The 21,189-nt window shown below is 42.2% G+C and overlaps 1 protein-coding gene across 2 annotated transcripts in view; it reads right to left on the reverse strand.

Moving 5' to 3' along the window:
• Window positions 1-4,449: 4,449 nt before the first annotated feature.
• The window catches only part of CAT (catalase), a 34,289-nt gene continuing 17,549 nt past the window's right edge, over window positions 4,450-21,189 (reverse strand). The window contains exons 6-13 of one of the 2 annotated variants that reach the window (XM_024558761.4): window positions 19,382-19,507; window positions 17,950-18,141; window positions 17,333-17,485; window positions 15,299-15,437; window positions 12,556-12,689; window positions 6,982-7,089; window positions 5,489-5,572; window positions 4,450-5,168 (exon numbers count right to left, since the gene is read on the reverse strand). In XM_024558761.4, coding sequence (XP_024414529.2) covers window positions 5,103-5,168; window positions 5,489-5,572; window positions 6,982-7,089; window positions 12,556-12,689; window positions 15,299-15,437; window positions 17,333-17,485; window positions 17,950-18,141; window positions 19,382-19,507 — 1,002 coding nt within the window. In that variant the 3' untranslated portion in view covers window positions 4,450-5,102. Of the gene's footprint in view, window positions 5,172-5,488; window positions 5,573-6,981; window positions 7,090-12,555; window positions 12,690-15,298; window positions 15,438-17,332; window positions 17,486-17,949; window positions 18,142-19,381; window positions 19,508-21,189 lie in introns of both variants that reach the window. The other variant, XM_024558760.4, reaches the window with a different exon arrangement.

Here is a 21,189-nt window from a genome sequence, read left to right on the forward strand (position 1 = left end):
ATCCCATAAGACCCTTAACTTAATGGCAACTGCGAAGACCATTTTTCCAAAGGTCACCCTCACAGGTCCCAGAGGTTAGGATGCGGACACATCCTTTTGGGGACCATCACCCAGCCCTCGATACCCTTTCAAATGTGAGTTTTACTTAAGCATATAGTTTCAAAATGCAACTCATTCAAGAACAGAAAATACAAAGGACTGTTCAAGATACCACAAGTTAAGCAAACAATACCAAAGAAAACAACAAAAACTAAAAACAATAGCCATGCAAAATTCACTCATCACACAGCCAAGTCACATGAGGGCACAAGCATTTCGTTTGTAGAAAGGATCACAATGGAGCTTTCCGTAGCAGACTTGCTGCATGTGGATATGATTGTTTAAAATTCCCCCAAATTCAAGTGTACACAGGACTTTTTTGGCTCACCTCCCCCAACCCTTCACACCTTTAAAACCTCAGATAAGAATTTTAAACCTCTGTCTTACTTAAAGTGGAATCCGGTCCTTTGCTTTTTGGCGGTACCATGAACTAGGTACAAAGAAAAGGCCCAGCAACTTGCCCGTCGTTTTTTTCCTCAGGAAAGTGAGTGCCAAGAAGTTCATAAAACTCACTTCCTGAGCAGAGATTTCAGCTTAGAGTGATGCCCTTTCTGCAGATTTAAAAAAAAATGCATGTTTTTAAACCAAAATTCTGACACTGAATTTGAAATGAAGGTATCCTTCACAGTGCTTCTAAAAGCCTGGACCAAGTCCGTATTTCAGAATAACAAATAATAGACTTTAAAATCCTGAGAGTCAATTTTTAAAAGATTTTTATTTATTTATTTTTAGAGAGGGGAAGGGAAGGAGAGAGAGAGGGAGAGAAACATCAATCTGGGGTTGCCTCTCAGACGCCCCCAACTGGGGACCTGGCCCACAACCCAGGCATGTGCGGGAATCGAACAGGCGACCTTTCGGTTCGCAGGCTGGTGCTCAATCCATGGAGCCACACCAGCCAGGGCCTGAGAGTCAATTTTTAGGGGGTCCAGAAGGTCAGTGAAACTTTTAAGAAGATGAGAGTGTGAGAAGTGAAAACGTGTGCCCACACGAAATCACGCACACCAATATTCGCAGCAGCATTACTCCTACCGGCCAAAAAGTGCAAACCGCCCAAACCCCTCTCCACTAAGAAAGGGGGGATAAAATGTGGCATATCCATACGACGGAACATTATCTGACAATACAAGAAAATGACGTACTGACACATGCTACAACAAGGAAGAAGCTCGAGAACATTACACTAAGTGAAAGAAGTCAGTCACAAAAGACCATCTGTGATTCCATTTAAACAAAATGTGCAGAGGAGGAAAATCTAGACAGAAAATGGATCCATAGCGGCCAAGGGTTGAGGGAAGAATGAAGTCAGGGGGAGTGGTGAGTGACTACAAATGAGTACAGGGGTACTTTTGAGGGGGTGACAAAAATGTTCTAAAATTAAATGTGGAGATGATTGCATAACCGTGCATACACTAAAAACCAATGAACTGTACACTTTAAGTGGGTGATTCTTATGGTACATGGATTATGTCTCCGAAAAGCTGTTATTTAAAAAAAAAAAAAAAAAGTGCTAATGATCAAACACTGCAGAGGCCACATAAGGCAAGGAATGAGACCTGTATTATTTATTTATTTTTTTAGAGACCTGTATTATTTTTATTGTGGCAAAATACACATAAAGTTTATCACTTTAACCATTTCTAAAGTGTGTAGTTAGTTCGGTGGCATCAAATACAGTCACAGTGCTGTCCAACCGTCACCACCAGCCGGCCGTCTCCAGAACTTCCTCACCTGCCCAAACTGAAACTCCGCGACCATTACGCAGTAATTCCCTACCCTCCACCCCCTCCTCGCCCTCGGCAACCACTATTCTGCTTTCTGGTTTTGACCATTCTGGGTACCTCACATTAGGCGGAACCCTACCATATTCGTCCTTCTGTCTCTGGCTTAGTCCGTTTAGCAGCCTGTCTTCAAGGTGCATCCACGTTGCCGTGTGTGTCAGAATCTCCCTCCTTGATGAGGCTGGGTGATAGTCCATTTGTCCGGCCATGCCACATTTTGTCTGTCCGTTCATCCACCCGCGAACACTCAGGCTGTTCCCACCTCTTGGCCATCGTGAGTAAAACGGCTATGCACACGACGTGCACACATATCCCTTCAAGTCCCTGCTTTCTCTTCGTATACACCCCCAAGTGGGGCTGCTAGATGGGGCCACTAGATTTCAGTGGCAGGGAAGTCACTGGTGACTTTGGCAAGGGCGGCCTGACTGAAGTAGGTTTTAGAGAGGACAGAGATGGTGGAGGTGGCAAGGCCAAGGCAACTCTTTTAAGAGAGTTTTCAATAAAGGGGAGCAGAATAGAGGGCGCAGTAATGGGAGAGGTCTGTGAGGTCAGGAGAAGATTTGAGGGGCCTCGTAACAGCAGGTTTGCACACTGAGAGGAGTCATACAGGAAGAAGGGGGAACTGACGGTGCAACAGAGGGCAGGGATGATTCCAGAGCAGCGGGAGCAGGGGGCCAGTGCGTCCCTGGGGCTGGCCATCTCTGTCAACAGGAAGGGAGGGCGAGCACATGGCTGTCGATGCTGGCAAGCAGGAGGATTTGGGCGGAGGAAAAGTTAAGGCAGCCATCCTATCCCTGGTGAAATAAGGAGCTGAGAGGGAGGGGGAGACACGTGGGAGAGTTTACTGAGGAAGGAAAGGCAGGTTTCCTCACAGTGCCCAGGGTCCACTTGAGGTTTGTGGTCAAATGTGTAAAAGCCCAGTCAGCAGGGCTATGCTTTGCTCCAGCCATAGTCACCTTAGTACAGGAGCTAAGGAAGAGGTAAATTTCACCAAGGCTGAGCTCTGGAGTAATTATGACTTTAAACTATAAAGTCTAAACAGTGAGAAGGGAAGTAATGACATAAAGAGGGTGATGACCGGTGAAGTTTCTAGTGGTGCTGAAGAATGGATGGGAGGGCAAGTCTATGCTAAAGTGTTCGGGGATATTCTTTCTCTCTCTCTCTCTCTCTCTCTCTCTCTCTCTCCCTCTCCCTCTCCCTCTCTCTCTCTCCCTCTCTCTCTCTCCCTCTCCCTCTCCCTCTCCCTCTCCCTCTCCCTCTCCCTCTCCCTCTCTCTCTCTCTCTCTCTCTCTCTCTCTCTCTCTCTCGCACACACTCAGCTCCAGGGTGGAGTCCGTTTCCTCTCCCGTTGACTTGGGCTTGGTCACGAGACTTGCCTTGGCCAGCACTGGTGAGCGTAACAGACAGAAAGGCTGGAAACACACCTGTGCACTTACAACCCCAAAATCCTGAGGAGGGAAAAACACTGGTTTCGCCTTCTTGCATTCTCGCACTTTTGCCATCATTACTGGCTAGCCATCACCATTATCTTAATATCACTTAAAAGGAATATAATTACATAGTACTCCCTAGGACGTAAAACCTAACTGGGGAAGTAACTCTCATCAATATTTACCTTCGAAAATTACAAAAGTGGTCTCCAGAATAAAACTGGAGGCACTTCCATGTGTCAGATTTTTTACATGCAAGAAACATGGTAGATGCCTGTGATTTTAACTATCCATTTATTTTTATACTCCAAAATAGAACAAAGCAGAATATTATCTCAAAAATTCTGTCTTTCTGTTTATAACCAATATCCAAATGAATAACCTCTGGCCCAGTGTGAAATTATATTAGTTTTTATCAATTTATCTTATATATTTAATATAATCAAGAACTACAACTATAGTAAAGTTTCTATATTGAAAGTACTCCCCATTGGGTGCAAACAGACAAACTTACTTTCCACATGTACAAATGTAACAGTCTCCAATCACTCTCACACACGGGGGGACTCAGGCAGGACAGTGGACAGGAGAGTAAAGCAGTGTGAGCTGGAGGACTGGAAGTCTATCTGCACTGGTCATCTGAGGGCTTCTGAAGCTGGAGCCCCCAGGGCTCTCCTAAGACTAAACACGAAATGGTTCGGAAGATCTGAGATGAAGGGAATAAGGCTTTAAGGAAAACAGGTTTTCATTTAGTACTCAGAATTTACTTTTAAAGTGTTCTACTTGATTTTTCAAGCATGATAGGCAAATATGGGCATAAAAAGATAAAAGAAAAGGACTTGAGGTTCTGAGCCCTTATTCTATAAACTCACAAGCAGAGAGGGAGGTGAGCTTATGGACAGGGGGTCTAAGTGATTTTCAAAGTTGGGAAGTTTGCTCTGTTCACAATACAGTTGAAGTTCTGGTCCCCGGTGTCTACAGGCTACTGATTTAAACTAAACAAGTAACACAGTATCCTCATGACATTGGTATTTTCAATTTTAAGGGTAAGCATCAGATAACAGATGATATTCAGATTCAGAGTCTGCTGGAACATTCTAAGTTATATATGGAGCCGAAAACAATCAAATACCATTCTTCCATTCTTATGTACAGATTATTTTATTGTAAAAATGTAACAATTACAAATCATTCTATTGCAAAATCAATGCTGGATTACCATACATGTAATTCCAAGTTGTTGTTTTGTTTTTTATCTGATCAATTCTAAGAAGAAATAAGCATTAAACCATGATGGTATTGAAGTTATTTTCAAAAGACATTAAGGCATTACATGTGTTTCTCCTATACGGAAGTTAGAAAAATTAAATTTCTAAGTGGATCATCTAGATCTTTTCTTCATATATAATTACAACCATATTTTTATATAACAGGCCATGAGATGACATGTAAACATATTTTCACCAAGATTTTTTTATCATCAAATAAAATTATATTGCTACTAGAAACTTGCATTCTAGTCATTGTAAGTGAATGATCCAACCCACTGTCAAAAGCAAATACATGTTTCTTTTAAATGATTGTTAAGCCCTAACCTTCAGTTCCCTTAGGAAAGTAGCATTAAAAGCCATTGTTACATTATTGGTTACAGAAACCTGGATTACCATTTTACAGACTTGCGCTTGCTCATCTAGCCCAGGAGAATCTTCTCTCCAGCGGTGAGGATTGCGTGTGTGAATACCATGCTTTGCTTCACAGGCGGGGAACAACTTGGCACCAGACCAGGGCTTGACCCTCACAGATTAGCTTTCTCCCTTGCAGCCAAGTGAGACCCATGCTGCACAAAGGTGTGAATCGCATTCTGCTTTAAAAGAACAAGACCAGCCGATTAATGAACGCACTCAGCAGCAGCAACCTGGTGTTTACCTTCGCTTTGACTTGGGCCCCAATGAAAATAATTCGGAACTCATTCACCTTAAACTATCTAATGTAGTCCAGACCTAAAACGAAGAGTATGTGTTTTTGCATGTGAGCTCTCTACATCTCAAATGAGTTTTTGAACAACTGCTTCAGAGGTCTAATAGCTGCCCCTGAGGAGAATCAGCCTAAAAGGAAACCAAACTACACCTAGCCCAAGCCAGGCCCCACAGGCTCTGCCTCGGCCACGCTGCACGGGCTCACCTTAGGTTTCTCGGCGTTGTATTTGTCCAGAAGAGCCTGGATGCGGGCCCCATACTCAGGGTAGACGTCACTGAAGTTCTTGACCTGAAAATAAATGTAAACGTGACCTCCGCGCCTCCTAAGCCAGGGGAGGAAGGGCGCTTCCTCAGGACCACACAGTGATTAGCAACACAGAGTGAGACTGGGGGTCCAGTGGGGACTCGGACATACACTGACCAACCTTCTGAGCATGCCCACCCCCCAGAAGATGAGTAAGAGAGCGTGACCCACCCCATAGGCTGCTGTGAGAAAGATACATGTGAGGTAAACCGCGCTGACTGCTTGTAAAGAGCTGACCTCGGAGTAACTCAAGTTATAGTGATTCGTGTTAAGAAACGGGCCCACTGCCTCAATTTAAAGTATACAAAGTCATTGGCACTTGCTGGGCAATGCCACACACTTCAAGCAGGAATTCTCAATCATGGCTGGGCCCAAGCAGACAGCAGCAAGGGCAGGGGCAGGTGGCATCATAAATATATGTGGAGCCTAACAGCTTCAGCACTTGTGAGAAGTACACCAAGAGTGCGCTCCCCACAGGCCGCCTCAATCATTCTCATCAGCAAGATAAGATAAAGCCTGCCCCAGCATCTCACAGGCAACTGTCGGGCTTCCTGTAGGGCTCCCTGCTGGAGAGAGCAGTAAGTAATCCCAGCCACAAAGATTTAAAGGGGTAGTTTTACACACACTCATAGAAGGTAGTTAGAGACAGAGAACGTTCCCTACAAAGAGGGTGCCCCGCCTGGCAGTGCTTGTCTCCAGGCCGTCAAACACATCCTGGGCAGCTGCCAGCCCCACTGCCCCGGTGAGCACAGACGCAGCAACCAGGGGACAAGGAAACAGTGGAGTTTCTTGCAAGCTTTTCTTTACAAGAAGCTTGCCCTCTGGCAGGCCAGCAAAACCCAAGTGAGGAAACTTCACACGGCACCATAGGCCGCCAAAAAGACACAGCTCCTCAGCTCAGAAGTCCGGCCTGACCTTTGGAAGCAGCTCAGTTCTCACCCCTGAAGACATGCAAGTCCCCAGCTGCTTCTGAAGGAAGGTCAGCGCCACGACATTAAGTGGACAGGCAGGCATGAAGCCACAGAACTGTAATCTGAATTTTTTATCATCCAAGTTCAAAGCAAAATTGGGACAGGACCCACATCTTGATATTGAATATTATTCTCTTGCACAGAACTTGGCCACAGTCGAATAAAACAGCGTGGGAGAGAATTCCCCCCGAACTCAACTAAATAACTACACATTGGACAAAGAGCTAAGGATCAATAGATATGCCATATCCATTGGAGAGAAAGTAATCAGAGGCTGATTGGAGCTTAGTTCAAATTTTTTAAAGTGTACTTAGCTCAAGTAAAACAGAAAGGACACTTTTCCTTTTAAGGGTTCTCTCACACAGCTGCACTCTCCTCTCCAGCCAGCAGAGGTCACCCTTCAGCTTCCACAGTACCACTCACCGCTTTCCTCTGGATGAAAAGCTGCGCATCTTTCAGATGGCCCGCAATGTTCTCACACAAGCGCTTCCTCTCCTCTTCATTCAGAACGCTCTTATAGAACGCCCGCACCTGCTCAATGAAAATACAGTGAGGAAAATCGAATAGCCCTTTTATCACAGACAAAGCTCACCCAATATGCCACTTTTGAAATGAAAAAGTGAGACGTCCCCATTTGCATAAAAATGAGTTTTCAGAATTTAAGAATAATTTTAAATTATTGTTGAAAGTGTTATTTGTGTTGAGTTCCTCACCTTTTGTTTTGTTTGATTTTAAGCAAAATAGGAGGAATTCAGTTGTTGATAATAGCTCCTAACTGTTATTTAATAATGTCCTTTGCTGTCACTGCGAACAAATCTCATAAACACAATGCAATATAGTCTACAGTTAAAAATCCCGGCACATTCTTAATACTGGCAAGTCAAGAATGTGCCAACTATCATCAAATGTACAGTGAGCACAATATAACCTTCGTTCAATTCCATGCCCAGACTCACAGAGGAAAAACACCCTAATTCATCTACACATCCTTAGCTATTCAAAGACCAAGATTTCTTGGAGCAGATAGATGTTAATAGTGATATTTCCCTTAGATTATTGGGTTTACCTCTAAAATACATAGCAATAGAGTAAAATAAAAAATAGGAGCTAAGTATCAGGTATGAGTCCTAATAGCCTCTGCTCATTTCCAAAATCAACCATTTCTAGGGTATAAGGTATAGTTTCATTCTAACATTTCATTCATTCATTCATTCATTCATTCACCAAATACGTATTTATTGAGTACCATGCTGTTCTATGTATTGCTCCATTAATGTTTATAAAGTCCAAAAATACCCAATTATCCAAAATATCATTTATAAAATATTGAAGCATTCATAGCTTTTCTAAGGAAGTTATGAAACAGGCCATAATAAAGTTTTTTTTTTAATTTAAGCAAAGTTTAAATCTGATACAAACTTCAGAAATCAGACTTTGATATTAACACATTATAATCAAAGTACCGTATTATGGGGATTTCCTCAGATCAGTCTCCAATTCACTAATTTCCTCTTCAGCTGTATATAACGTATTGTTTACACACGCATGAGTCACTGTATCTGTTGGGTTTTTATCTCAAAGATTATATTTTTTGTTTCTAGAAACTTCTGGTTAGTTCTTTTTCAAATCTACCTGTTTTTGGTTTCCCACTTCCTACTCCTGTCTTAGGGATAATATTCTTTTCTGTATCTCCTTGAATGCTGTCAAGGTGCTTATTTCAAACCTGCTCTTATTCTATCATGTATAATTCTTCCATCTGCTGCATGTGGCTCATTTTCAACAGGAGTTATCGTCTGCAGAAGCTCCAAATGTGTCTGAGCGGTGAAGGTATCTTTATGTGCTAATTTTTTTCATCAGACCTGGAGGCCTAACGACACTTATTAATTCACTTGCCTCTCAGTTCAGGGCTTCCATGTGACCCTGAGTGGGACAAGAATGCAAGGACCTCACCGAGCGCAGCATAGGAGAAAGACCCTGACTTCTCAGGATCGATCGCTTCCATCTAAGCCCACATGCTTCCAATGTGCATCCTCAGACTGGTGCATAGTTTTTCCAGAGAAGTGCCAGTTCCTGGCTCTCATCATTATGTCAGAGAGCAGAGTTTTAGCTCTCTGCCACACATGAAGCCTGAGGCCCCAACTCCTAGCCTCTTGGAGGTGTAACATCTTAACAAGATGTAAATAGGGTTTAGTTACCCCCATGAAATACACTCATACCTTCAATGGTCACACACTACTTTGATTTCTTTTTCATTTCTGGGAGCTGGAGATTGAACTTTCTTGTTTGTTAACTTAACTACATTTTTTTAATTTCATTTTGAATCTAACGCGTATGTGTAAGTAGAAGGCCTCCTATGTCACCTCAATCTATTGGGTTGGCCAAAAAGTTCATTTAGTTTTTCTGTACGACGGCTCTAGTAGTGCTTAGTGTCTTTGACTTTATTTGAAACAATTTTATTAGACTGTATTGTGACAGCTGTCATATCAGTGTGTATTTTAAAAAATCAAAATTGGTGAATTTTGTGCAGCCATTTTAACATTGAAGATGGAAGAAAATAAGCAACATTTTCGATGTATTATGCTTTATTATTTCAAGAAAGGTAAGAACGCAAGTGAAACACAAAAAAAGATTGGCGCAGTGTATGGAGAGGGTGCGGTGACTGATCGAACATGGCAAAAGTGGTTTGGGAAGTTTCTTGTACATTGACTTTTTGGCCAAGTGATTCTTTGCTGGGGGCTGCCTTATGCACGGGAAGATATTTAGCAGCACCCCGGCCTCCACCCACTAGAAGCCAATAATAGCAGGAGAGAGCCGACATACTCAACATATCCCAATCAGTGAAGTTATTAGTGAAAATGAAAACCATGTCTTTTATTTTATGGATAAAAGTTAACAGACTTTTTGGCCAACCCAACACCACCTTGAACTAGGAGAAATCTGGTCCTGAAATCCCAGTGGGGTGCTGCAGGCAGCTTGCTCATGGGAGCGAATTGCCAAATTGTTAGGAATTCTGTGAGTGACTTGTTAAAATACAGCCATTATTCAAAGTTAAGTTATGTAAACTTACAAATAAATAAATGACATTACACAAACAAAAGTAATAAACCCTCAAAACACATCACCTCCCAATTATTACATACGCCTACATTCTTGCTATTATTTGTGTCTACTGTCACCTCTGTGGCAGAACACTATATAAAAGTGGGACCGTGCCATCACTTCCCAATGCTACAGGCCCAGTGACGTCGTGTTGGTAGCCCAAAATCATCTCTGGGAAATATTTTCATTACATGACAGTTAGAGTTGCTCCTCCTCCTTCTTACCAACACTTGGTACAGTCAGTCTTTTTAATTCCAGCCCCTCTGGTGTGTCTCCACAGGTATCTCTTTGTGGTTTTATCCTCCACATCCCTAGTGAGGCAAACCACCTTTCCATGGTTTTCACTATCTGGATACCCTCTTCTGCAAAGTGCCTATTCAAGTCTCTTGCCAATGTTCCTATTCGTTTGTCTGTCTTTTTCTTATTGCTCTGTAGTTCCTCACACAATCTGTACGTAAGTCCCTGCTAAACTCCATGCTCCCACTCTGTGGCTTGCCTTTTCGGTCTCTACATGGCGTCTTATAATAAAGAGAAGTTCTTGTTCTCTTCATGAGCTAGTCTTGATCATACCTGCTGCTCTATGTTCTAGTTTACTACTATTCTCTTCAGCCGTGTTTACTCTCCTTTTAAACCCGTTTACTAAGTTATTAATTTCAGTTGCATGTTCCAGTTAAGCATGTCCATCCAATTCTTACTACACAGATTAAAGTTCTCTTGTTAAATTCTCCGTGTTGTCATCTATTGTTTGAACATATTACTCACAGTTATTTCAAAACCTGTATCTGACAATTCCACTATCTGGATCTCCAGTAGGTTTGTTTCTATTGTCCGGTTTGTTTTTTGCCCTCTTGGTTTTCAGGCATAAGGTCTTATGTTTTGGGTATGCCTGGTAATTAATGAATGCTGGTCATTTGATATGAAAAAATGTAGAGATAACTTGAGGCACTACTTTCCTCCAAATAGCTATATTTGCTTCTGGCACACAGGTAGGATAAAACGAGGTCACCTTAATCCAGGCTGAGACTCAGCTGATGCGAAGTTGTATCTTAGTCTTTGGGAAGGTGAGTTCCTTTCAGGTGCTCCCTTACCCTTAGGCACGGACTGTTAGGGATTCCAACTGAAAGCCTGAATGTTAACGGAAGGCCCCCACCTTCGCAGGCCCTGAACTCCAATTTTTATCCCTCCAGACCCATAAAAATGTGGTCAATTCTGCTCAGCATCTTGGCCAACGCTCACAAAGTAACAAATGCCTTATCAGAAAGAACACCAAATGCCACGCTCACACCTCTGCACTGCTTCTCTGTCTAAGATCTTGGCTCCTCAAATCCTTGCTGCTTTGTTAGGCTTTCCAAAGCCTTCAAACAGATGCTTTTTGTATCTTATCTAGCTTTCCAATATCCTCCATGAAAGGTTAGGTCTGACACAAGCGAATCTGCAAGAAGCCAGAAGTGGAAGTCCAAGTGAATCATTTTTAAGAGTATAGATCTGGACCGTCTGATTGAGTTCCCCTATGATTCTTTTTGTGACAGGATGATGCAATAAACCTATGAGCAGTATCATCACTGATTAAAAACATGAGTTCTATATCGTGGTAAGAGTATCTCTCAATAAAATATTATCATAATTTTCAATGTGTATGCAATAGCCTCATAATTCAAATTAATTTTTGCAGAGGTTATATGTGTTAGTTTCACCCTGGAATACACCTCATTAGGCCAAACTCTTTGAGAGGCAGGCATTGTATTGTAATATACTTGGTATCACCTGCATATGAGGAATACTGCTGTTAATATAAAAGGCCTTTCAGGAGATGTTTAATTTCAACTAAATATGGTTTATATCCTACAACAAGTATCTTCTTTTTTATGTACACATATATGTATACACATAAGTGTTTTTCAAATAAAGATAACTTCACAGTGTATTAATTCACATATATAAGTCTATCTTACTTGAAACCCACATTTATAAAATGAGTGAGTAGAAATCAGTCCTATTCTTATTTAAATGCTAAGTTTAACACCAACTACCCAAGCAGAGCTATAGGACAGCTATACTTTGTAACTTTATTCTTTTCTGTGTGTGGTGTAAATTGCACTGAACACTTTAAGGAGGAGGCTGCCCTCCAAAGTCAAAGGCCTCTTTCACTGCACCTGCTGAAAGAACAGCCCTTAGGCAGCCACAGGTCATTGGAAAGAGGGCGGGGACGTGACCCAGGGCAGTTAACCATAAGCTGGCCAAAGGCCAGTGAGGTGACCTGGAAGGAAAAGATCAGTCAGGTCAATCTGATGCCTTCTCTCCACAATCTGATACAGAAGTAATGAGAGAAGTAAAAGATGTCCAAAAACAGGTACTATATGGAGAAAGAAGCCATAAACAAGAGTGAGGCCATGGCCACAGCCATGCTGTAAGAGAAGCTCCAAGGCAGAAAGGAGGCAAGTGCTAGAAAGCAGAAACAGGCCGATGGAGTAGCAGGGTCGTGTGAATGGCCAGCCCCACGGTGGAACCCCCACACTCTTGCTACGGAGGCTCCTACAGCTACGCTGAATCCAGCTCTAGTCCCTTGAATCTGTCAGTCCTGCCCAGATTCTTAGATTTGGCTGCACTGAAGCTTTACCTGCCCATTTCTTAGATTTCCGTGAAATCGCTTCTTTCCCAGTGGCCCCCGCCTTATTCCCTCAATAAAATTCAGAGGAACTGAAATGTGTCGTACCTTGAACTGAAAGAGTAGAGTAACAACTCTTCAGCCCCATCTGATAAAAGGGGCGGATTTCTGATTAGAGGCGTCTTCCACGAATTCAACTTAAGACACGCCAGAGACTTGGAGGGGGGGAAATCGGCAGACAGAGAGAAGCAGAACGACTGAGTGACTCCTGCAGCAGACAAAGAGGTCAGTACCTGAGTGACGTTGTCGTCATCGGCACTGTTGAAGCGCCCCACGTCCCCGGAGCACACGGTGCGGTGTTCCAGGGCGTACTTCTGCTGCTGCTCGGGGGCACTGAAGCTGTTGGGGTAGTAATTGGGAGCACCACCTGAGAGACAAGCCACACAGACTCACTTAGGAAGATTAGAAAAAGGAAGTTTACAAACAGTGTGAATGTGTGTATATATACACACACATACACAGCATACATGTTATACACGTTATTTTTAACCGACCACATTTACCTACAGGCAATACTCAGATTCTTAGAGAATACTTCCAAATGCTCGCATGGGCTGTCTCACTCTGAGTCCTAATGAAGAGATCTCAAATTCCCCTTGAACACTTCAAAGGATCTAATGTGTGGAATCTTACGCCTGCAAGTACAAACACATTTATGCTGGTTTGATTTGACCCCCATAGAAAATGAGACCCAAAGACACATTTCAAATTTTAGGATTTCATGTAGGTTTAGGCTCAATTCAGACACTGAATCACAGAATTCTTGGGAGCAACTCGAAGTTCTAGCTCTGCTCCTTCAGTGACCGACCCCTGAGATCTTAACGGCTGCGAAGTCACAAGGCAATCAGCGGTGGCCCCGGGATTAGAACTCTGGGTTCTTTGACTCTTTCTTCCCTTTCGGCACACGCGACATTCCCATTATACACTTTGCTTTTCGTTAAAGGCTGGTATCTCTCCTTCATTGATTACGACTTTACTCAATTTTAGCTTCACTTTTACTTCCCTCCACGGATAAATAAAAAAAGGATTTTTAAAACTTTGATACTTCTAATATGTCAGCACTCATTTATTTGGACTTAAAGGGGAAAAAAGTGAAAAATATAATCAAAACGTTTGGTGTGACTTCTGGAAAAAAGAATGAAGCCTTTTTTTTTTTCCATTTTGGCATATTTATTTTCCCAACTATACTCGTCTCCGGCTGATACGAGCAGAAGCTTTAGCTATCTGAACGCACATTGCCTAAAAGGAGCGGCCTAGAAACTACGTGATCTGAACAACCAGTCTGGGGCTGGAATCTTACCCGGCACACTGCCTGACCAGAGTATCCAGACTGGATAAACAGGAGGTGCCTTCTAACGCATTTGTCAAGGTACCAAGGGCACGTAGGAAAGGGGGCAGCGTACTATTATGGAGCCCAGTCATTAGCTCAAGAAATCCATTCCAGGTCAACCACGTCTATATGGAGACCGAAGGGCTCCAACAACCAGCCACCACAGTGGTCTTCTCCATTAAGTAGGAGCTCCTTGAAATGTGCCTAGTTGAGTAATTCTTAAATTCTATTTCCAAATAAGCTCTGGCCTTTATTCCAAGTGGCAGTTGTCTTCAAGTCATTGACAACTGGGAACAATTAAGCACTTTCATCGGACTTTAAGCCCACAGCCCAAATGCCCTGCTTTTACAACAAAGAGGCAAACGGTATATCAAATACACCCACGAGTAGTTTTCCACACGTGGACCACTCTAATGGTAAACAAGAACGGCAAACATGAAGCAATTACTTATTAATGAATTCCACAATATACACGAACTTCTCTAATATAATCAGTTGGTGAGCATGTGAACTTGTTAAATACACGGAAAAGACTTAGTGATAATGGTATCGAATGCAAGGCCCAAAATCATATATACAAAATAATCTTAAATGGATAAAAAATATACACAGGAAAGACTGGTGAGAAATACGGCAAAATGTTAACAGTTGTGGCCTTTGGGTGTTAGGACTACAAATGGGTGTTTCTTCTCCCTTCTCTTTGTACCTTATAGCTTCCAAATTTCCTTTAGAGCACATGTATTATTTTTATAATAGAAAAATTAACTTTGTTTCAATACAGACATCTAGGGCTATAAATATAACCGAGTAGTAACATTTCTGAGAGGACCAATGTAAGCAGCCCACCACTAAAACACGTGTCCTACATAGGAAAGTAAAAAAGGAAACTAAGATCTATGTTAAACTGTGGAATATTAAAAGGAAAAAACATTAATTAAGCAATCTCTAATTAAAACAATAATTAGAAATAGAAGCTATTTGTACATGGCACCCAAAAATGTAGCTAAAAGAAAAAAAACACAAATTTGATAAATGGGCTCCAAGAAACAAAATGCAGTAGAGTCTCATCACACCAGTCGATTTCTATGAATTCAATTATATTCACTAAACAAAAAACGGCGTCGGAGAATCCCTGGCTTCACTCTGTATCCTCTATGTCTAACCTACCCCGCCCACTCCAAATCTAGCTGGACTTGCTCCTCCACAGGCCTGGCAGAAGTGCAGAGGATCATGAACTCTTGACTTTTGGACTTCCACGATTCTAAGCCCTGGTAATTTAAGGAAGTGCCCATTTGTGAAGAGTCTTTAAAACTTAACTCCTATGTTAGATGCTACTCTACTCATAATCAGTGTGAAATTCTTTCTCCCTGTCTTTCACGATAGGACGGATAGCAAGGAAAATCAGAGGTGGAACTCTCAATAAAACAAATTAAATATTTAGATAATAGTATGGACAGTCCTCAGACAGTTAAAACCTGCATTGCTGGGCAAAACTTAGGTGGTTGGCAGAAGCGCCTGTGGAGTACCTTCCCAGGCAGAGCAGGAGGTCCCCTGGGGCCAGACTGAAAACCACCAGCCTGCTGCCCCAGCCTCCGCTCGGCAGTGCCCTCTGCCCTCACGGCAGGAGCCAAGTGTCGTGGGCTTACCCTGGTTGTCGAACATGCACATGGGGCCATCACGCTGGTAGTTGGCCACTCGAGCACGGAAGGGACAGTTTACAGGTATTTGAAGGTAGTTGGGTCCCAGGCGGTGGCGGTGAGTGTCAGGGTAGGAAAAGAGGCGGCCCTGCAGTCGCAAATGAAATAGACATCGTGTGCATTAACAAAAGAGGCACATTTCTACAAGGCCAACTGTGTGGCAAATTATACCAAAAGCTACCCTCATGTTGCATTTTAATTTGTGTCAGAAGCACTTTTGAGCTCTAAGACTTTCTAGTTATAAACAGAGCCCCCTACACAAAGAAAGCTGTGGTTCATAATGACACCACGGGTCCTGCATCAAAGATTAAATTCAGGTATTTACCAGGGCAGCATGGTGAGCATTTGAGAAGTTCTTCCAGTTAGTAGCATTGAAACAAAAAGCTTTGATTAACTCTGCAGAGTATCCAACTATTTAAATATTCTCACCATTCAAAGCTGTACTCTGTGAGCATCTTCCTTCACTGACTTTATCACTGACTTTGAATCTGAAAGAGTGTTGTTACATTCCTAACTCTGTGAGCCAAAATAAAAATCAAGTTGAAAAGAGCAACTTACGAAATTATTTTGCACCGCATCACTCGTACCAATGGATGCTCAATCCAGTCTCACTGCCCTGCCAACAATCTGCCCTTGGCTGAGTGACTCTCCCTCCCACGATCATTTCAAATAGTCTGGGTGCTGTTTAGAAGACTGGCCACGCAGCCATGGCTGAGATCCACTGACAGTTTGGAAGCCGAGTGCCTCCTTTAGCTCAAAACAGACTAAGTTGAGCTCTAACTTTACCAACAGGACAAAAGGTGCTACTGAGCCCTAACAGCTCCTGGAGGCAGCTTCTGTCATTTACTTCTGCTTGTGTGTCACCTGGGGCTTGTAGAGCAAACCTACCCCACCCACAGATGGACAGCCAAGGTTGGGAAACGGACACAGAAGAGCCGTCCCCCACCATCAGCTTGAATCTACGCCTCACCCAGAAGCCACTTCCAGTGCTACCTCATTCTCGAATCTTTGTCATCATCTCCTGTCACACAAGATTCCCTGACTCAGCACAGCACTCTGCCTCCCATGACATCTTGTGGTTTTGTATCTGCTACAGCAGCCAGGGCAGTCCATCACACACACAGACAGGTATTCCATTCACATTAGTTAGTAACATAACAAAAACTAATGAAAAACTTATTTTCTATAAACGCCTCAGGTGTTCCCACTGTCAAAGCAAAAAAAGTTATTATTGAAGGAAACAGGGGACCCTTCGTTTGCCTCCAAGGAGTGACACCTGAACTGGAGTCACATGCTCACATCCGAAGCAGCCGTCGGTCACTGCAGTCTGACCCCGCATCATAATCTTTAACTTCTGTCTCGTGACCGTAGTCCAAAAACGAAACCACTGGTTCTCAATAATTATTAAACCAATTATTTTCCTGCTGACATCTAGTCCAAAGAAGAATTTTCACTTTGTACACACAAAAGAGCATACTGGAGAGTGAAGAAGTACCGAACACCTCGGAACATTCGAGACAGACAAGCACTGCCTTTCATCACTGACAACGAAAATTTAGTTTGGGAAAACCACGTCCGGGTCTCTTTTTATGGATGGAAACATTCAAGCATCATCATGGAAGGGGAAATGAGTGGAATGATGTTGAAAATCATGTTATAATCAATTAAAAACACTCCCTCCCATCAGTTACAGTCCAAAGAGTGATTTCTTTACAAATACCTGAGGCAGTTCTAGTACTTCTTTCAAATTAAGGGACTAAATGTCAGTCTTAACATATTGAGAGACTACTATGAAATCTGGCTTATATGGCAATGCCCATCTCAAAGTGTCTTAGTCAGTCCCACATAAACTAAGGACTCAGCTTAATTCAAGGTTAAGTGACGTTCTAGTTCACTCTTCATACAAATTGCACAGTGTGTATCTGTGTGTGTGCAAGCGTGCACGTGCTCCCGCCTCAGTGCCTCTCAGTCCACCAGGTTTACCTGAAGCATTTTGTCAGGGCTGGGCTCAATGCCAGGCGGCATGTTGCTCGGGTCAAAGGCCAGCTGTTCAACCTCAGCAAAGTAATTAACTGGATTCCGATTTAAGACCAGTTTACCAACTGGGATAAGAGGGTACTCCTTGTGAGGCCAAACCTGAAAATAATGTGATACACACAATTACCAGATAGCCAACTGCAGGAAACTGAAGTGCCCACAGAAAAATTCCAGCTTGCAAACATAATCATAATAAGTAAAAATAATAATGTTTAATCCAATAAAAAGATAATTTAAGGTAAGTGCATCGGTTAAATCTTCCACAACAGTAGACAGTAAACATTGACACTTTCCCTGGGCAAAAGTACATCAGCTTTTCAAAATTGCTCCCTGGTAACAACAATGTATCAAGCCACCTTGGGTGAGCTCAGGGAACTTCTCAGCCAGGAGCTGGAAGCGAGGCGCTGGCGAGCACTCGTTCACAGGCCAGGAGGCTGGCACGCGGTCCCACCGCATCGTGGACATGACTCGCCAGCCACGGTGAATGTGGGACTGGAAACTTGTTAAAATTAGGTACAAAGAGACTTTAAACAAGAAAACAACTTGGTTATTGGCTGACTTACCTTAGTAACATCAAATGGATTAAATGGAAAAGTTTCTGCCTGACTAAACGTCATGACCTGGATGTAAAAAGTCCAGGAGGGATAGTTGCCGGTGGCAATGGCATTAAAAAGATCCCGGAGGCCATAGTCAGGATCCACCTGGGAAAGTCTTGCTGCATCTTCCACCGAAAGGTTTTTGATGCCCTGGTCAGTCTACAGAATGAAAGAGAAAAGCTCGAACTGAAGCTCACTGGCAGAGTCAGTGAGCTCCACTCAGGGATTTATCACAGATGATGAACAATACTACTCCAAGGCTGGATTTTCCTTCCAATGATAATCCCACTCTTCAGTCCGACACAAATATGAATTCATCAACAAGAAATTCTACTTAATTAGCCATATTCTTTTAAATGTCTAGAGAATCCATAGATACAATTCATATTTAAAATTAGTCCTATCTTTCCCTTTTTGCATTCTATATTATTTGAATTTTTTTAAATTGTTGACATATAGTTTATTTTCAATCTTTCCTCCATATAAAGAATGCTGTATGGATGTCTTTAGACAAGCCAAAAATTTGGGGGGCATAAATTTATCATTGCAACCATTTTGAAGTGTCCCATTCAGTGGATTTTTTTAGTATATCTATCTCAAAATGGAACTGCTGGATCATATGGGAACTTAATATTTAATTTCTCGAGGAACTTCAAAACTGTTTTCCAGAGTGTTTATTATTTGAATTTTTATACTCATGTTACTTTTCAAATCAGAAAAAAGTCAAAATATATTTTTCAAATGAACAAATAATTAATAAAATTAAAGAACTTTCCCACATGAAGCAATTTTTAAATTTTGTTTTATAATAGTTCAAATCAGTTACTGAGATTGTGCTTAGCTAGTAGCCCTCCACTCCCATACTCTTTCTTTTTTTAAAAAAGAAATGATAGAATCCTAGTTCACAGAGCTGAAAAGAATCTCATTCAGCACAGCCACTCCGAAACAGCTCTCTATGAGCAGATAAAATTAGCATTCTGACTTTCCAAACAAGCTATTAAGACCCAAAGAAGTCATGTCACTCTCAAAAGTGCTCCTATTATCAATACTGATCTTCAATAAATTTCCCACCTGTATGTTATTCTAAAAGATCCCCATCTAGCCAAGCTCCATAGAAAGACTTCCTTAGCAAAAGTCCACTCTGAAGGCTGGTACACTGTGACCACAGAAGTCCCAACTTGCTCTAGCCAGCAGCACGATTTGAACCCTTCTTACAGGTGGTAGATAACAAAATACGCATGGTACTAATCAAAGAGATTGATACTTCTCATCCTTGGAGGTGGAAGGAGGGAAAGGTTGGAGGGGACCTGACCTTTTGATTGTTGCCCAATCCTCAAGAGAAGTAAGGAGATGGGGGTGGTGGGAGCCTTTCACTCCATGCCCCAAACACAACATGTACCTTATAATGGAATTTGCAATAAACTGCCTCTCCATTCATGTTAACCAGCTTGAAGGTATGCGATCCATATCCATTCATGTGCCTGTGTCCATCTGGAATGCCCCGATCACTGAACAAGAAGGAAACCTAAGAACAGAAAAATAAAGCCTAAAATTTTTCCATTTAAATCAAAACATCCTAGATTTTTAGATATTCCTAAATTTCCAGAAAGTCCTTGGTATGGAACATATTAGCCATGTACCCACAGGAAAGGTTGCCATTACTATCATTTTTTTAATTGTATTTTATTGATTATGTTTTACAGTTGTCCTGATTTTTCCCCCTTCACACCCCCTCCACCCAGCATCCCCCACTCCCTCAGGCAATCCCCACACCATTGCTCATGTCCATAAGTTCTTTGGCTACTCCATTTCCTATACTGTACTGTACATCCCATGGCTATTCTGTAACTACTTGTACTTCTTAATCTCCTCACCTCTCCACCCATTCAACCATACCTACCTCCCATCTGGCAACTCTCTCTGTATCCATGATTCTGTCTCTGTCCCTCTTGTTGGCTTAGTTTGTTTAGATTCAATTGTTGAAAGATTTTGGGGGGGTTTTGTCATTGTTCACAGTTTTGATCTTTTTTTTAAATAAGTCCCTTTAACATTTCATGTAATAATGGTTTGGTGATAGTGAACTCCTTAGTGTTTTCTTGTTTAGGAAGCTCTTTATCTGCCCTTCAATTCTAAATGATAGCTTTGCTCTGTAGAGCACTCTTGGCTATAGGTCCTTGCTTTTCATGACTTTGACTATTTCTTGCCAATACCTTCTATCCTGCAAGGTTTCTTTTCAGAAATCAGCTGACAACCTTATGGGAACTCCCCTGCAGGTAACTAACTTATTTTCTCTTGCTACTTGTAAGATTCTCTCTTTATCTTTAACCTTTGGCATTTTAATTATGATGTGTCTAGAAGTATAAGTCTTGGGTCTCTTTGGGTCCAACTTGTTTGGAACTCTGTGCTTCCTGAACTTGCATGTCTATTTTCTTCACCAAATTAGGGAAGTTTTCTTTCATTATTTTTTCAAATAGATTTCCAATTTCTTGCTCTTTCTCTTCTCCTTCTGTCTCCTTCTGTCACTCCTATGAGGCAAATGTTGGACCTCTTGAAGTTGTCCCAGAGGCTGCTTATACTTTCTTCATTATTTTTGGATTCTTTTTTCTTGTTGTGATTGGTTGTTCTTTGCTTCCTTATGTTCCAAATCATTGGTTTGATTCTTGGCTTCATCCACTCTACTGTTGTTTCCCTGTAAATTGTTCTTTATTTCAATTGATGTATCCTTTGTTTCTGGCTGGATCTTTTTATGCTGTTGAGGTCCTCACTAAGTTCCTTGAGCATCCTTATAGCTAGTGTTTTGAACTCTGTATCTGATAGATTGCTTATCTCCATTTCATTTAGCTCTTTTTCTGGAGTTTTGATCTGTTCTTTCATGTTTTTCTGCCTCCTCATTTTGCCAGCATCCCTGTATTTGTTTCTGTGTACTAGGTAGAGCTGCTTTGACTCCATGTTGTGGTAGCGTGGCCTAATATAGAAGGTGTCCTATAGGGTCCAGTGGCACAGCCTCCCCTTTCACCCAACCTGGGTTCTGAAGGTGCGCCCTTTGTATGGGTTGAGTGCACCCTCCTCTTGTAGTTGAACCTTGGTTGCTGTTGGCAGACCAATGGGAGGGATTTACCCAGGACAGTCAGCTACAAGGATTGGCTGTGACCACTCACCACCAACCTCCACCCTTTGTGGAGGATCAGCTGTGGCGGGGTAGGGTTG

The sequence above is a fragment of the Desmodus rotundus genome, chromosome 5 (genome assembly GCF_022682495.2).
Source record: "Desmodus rotundus isolate HL8 chromosome 5, HLdesRot8A.1, whole genome shotgun sequence".
Lineage (NCBI taxonomy): Eukaryota > Metazoa > Chordata > Mammalia > Chiroptera > Phyllostomidae > Desmodus > Desmodus rotundus.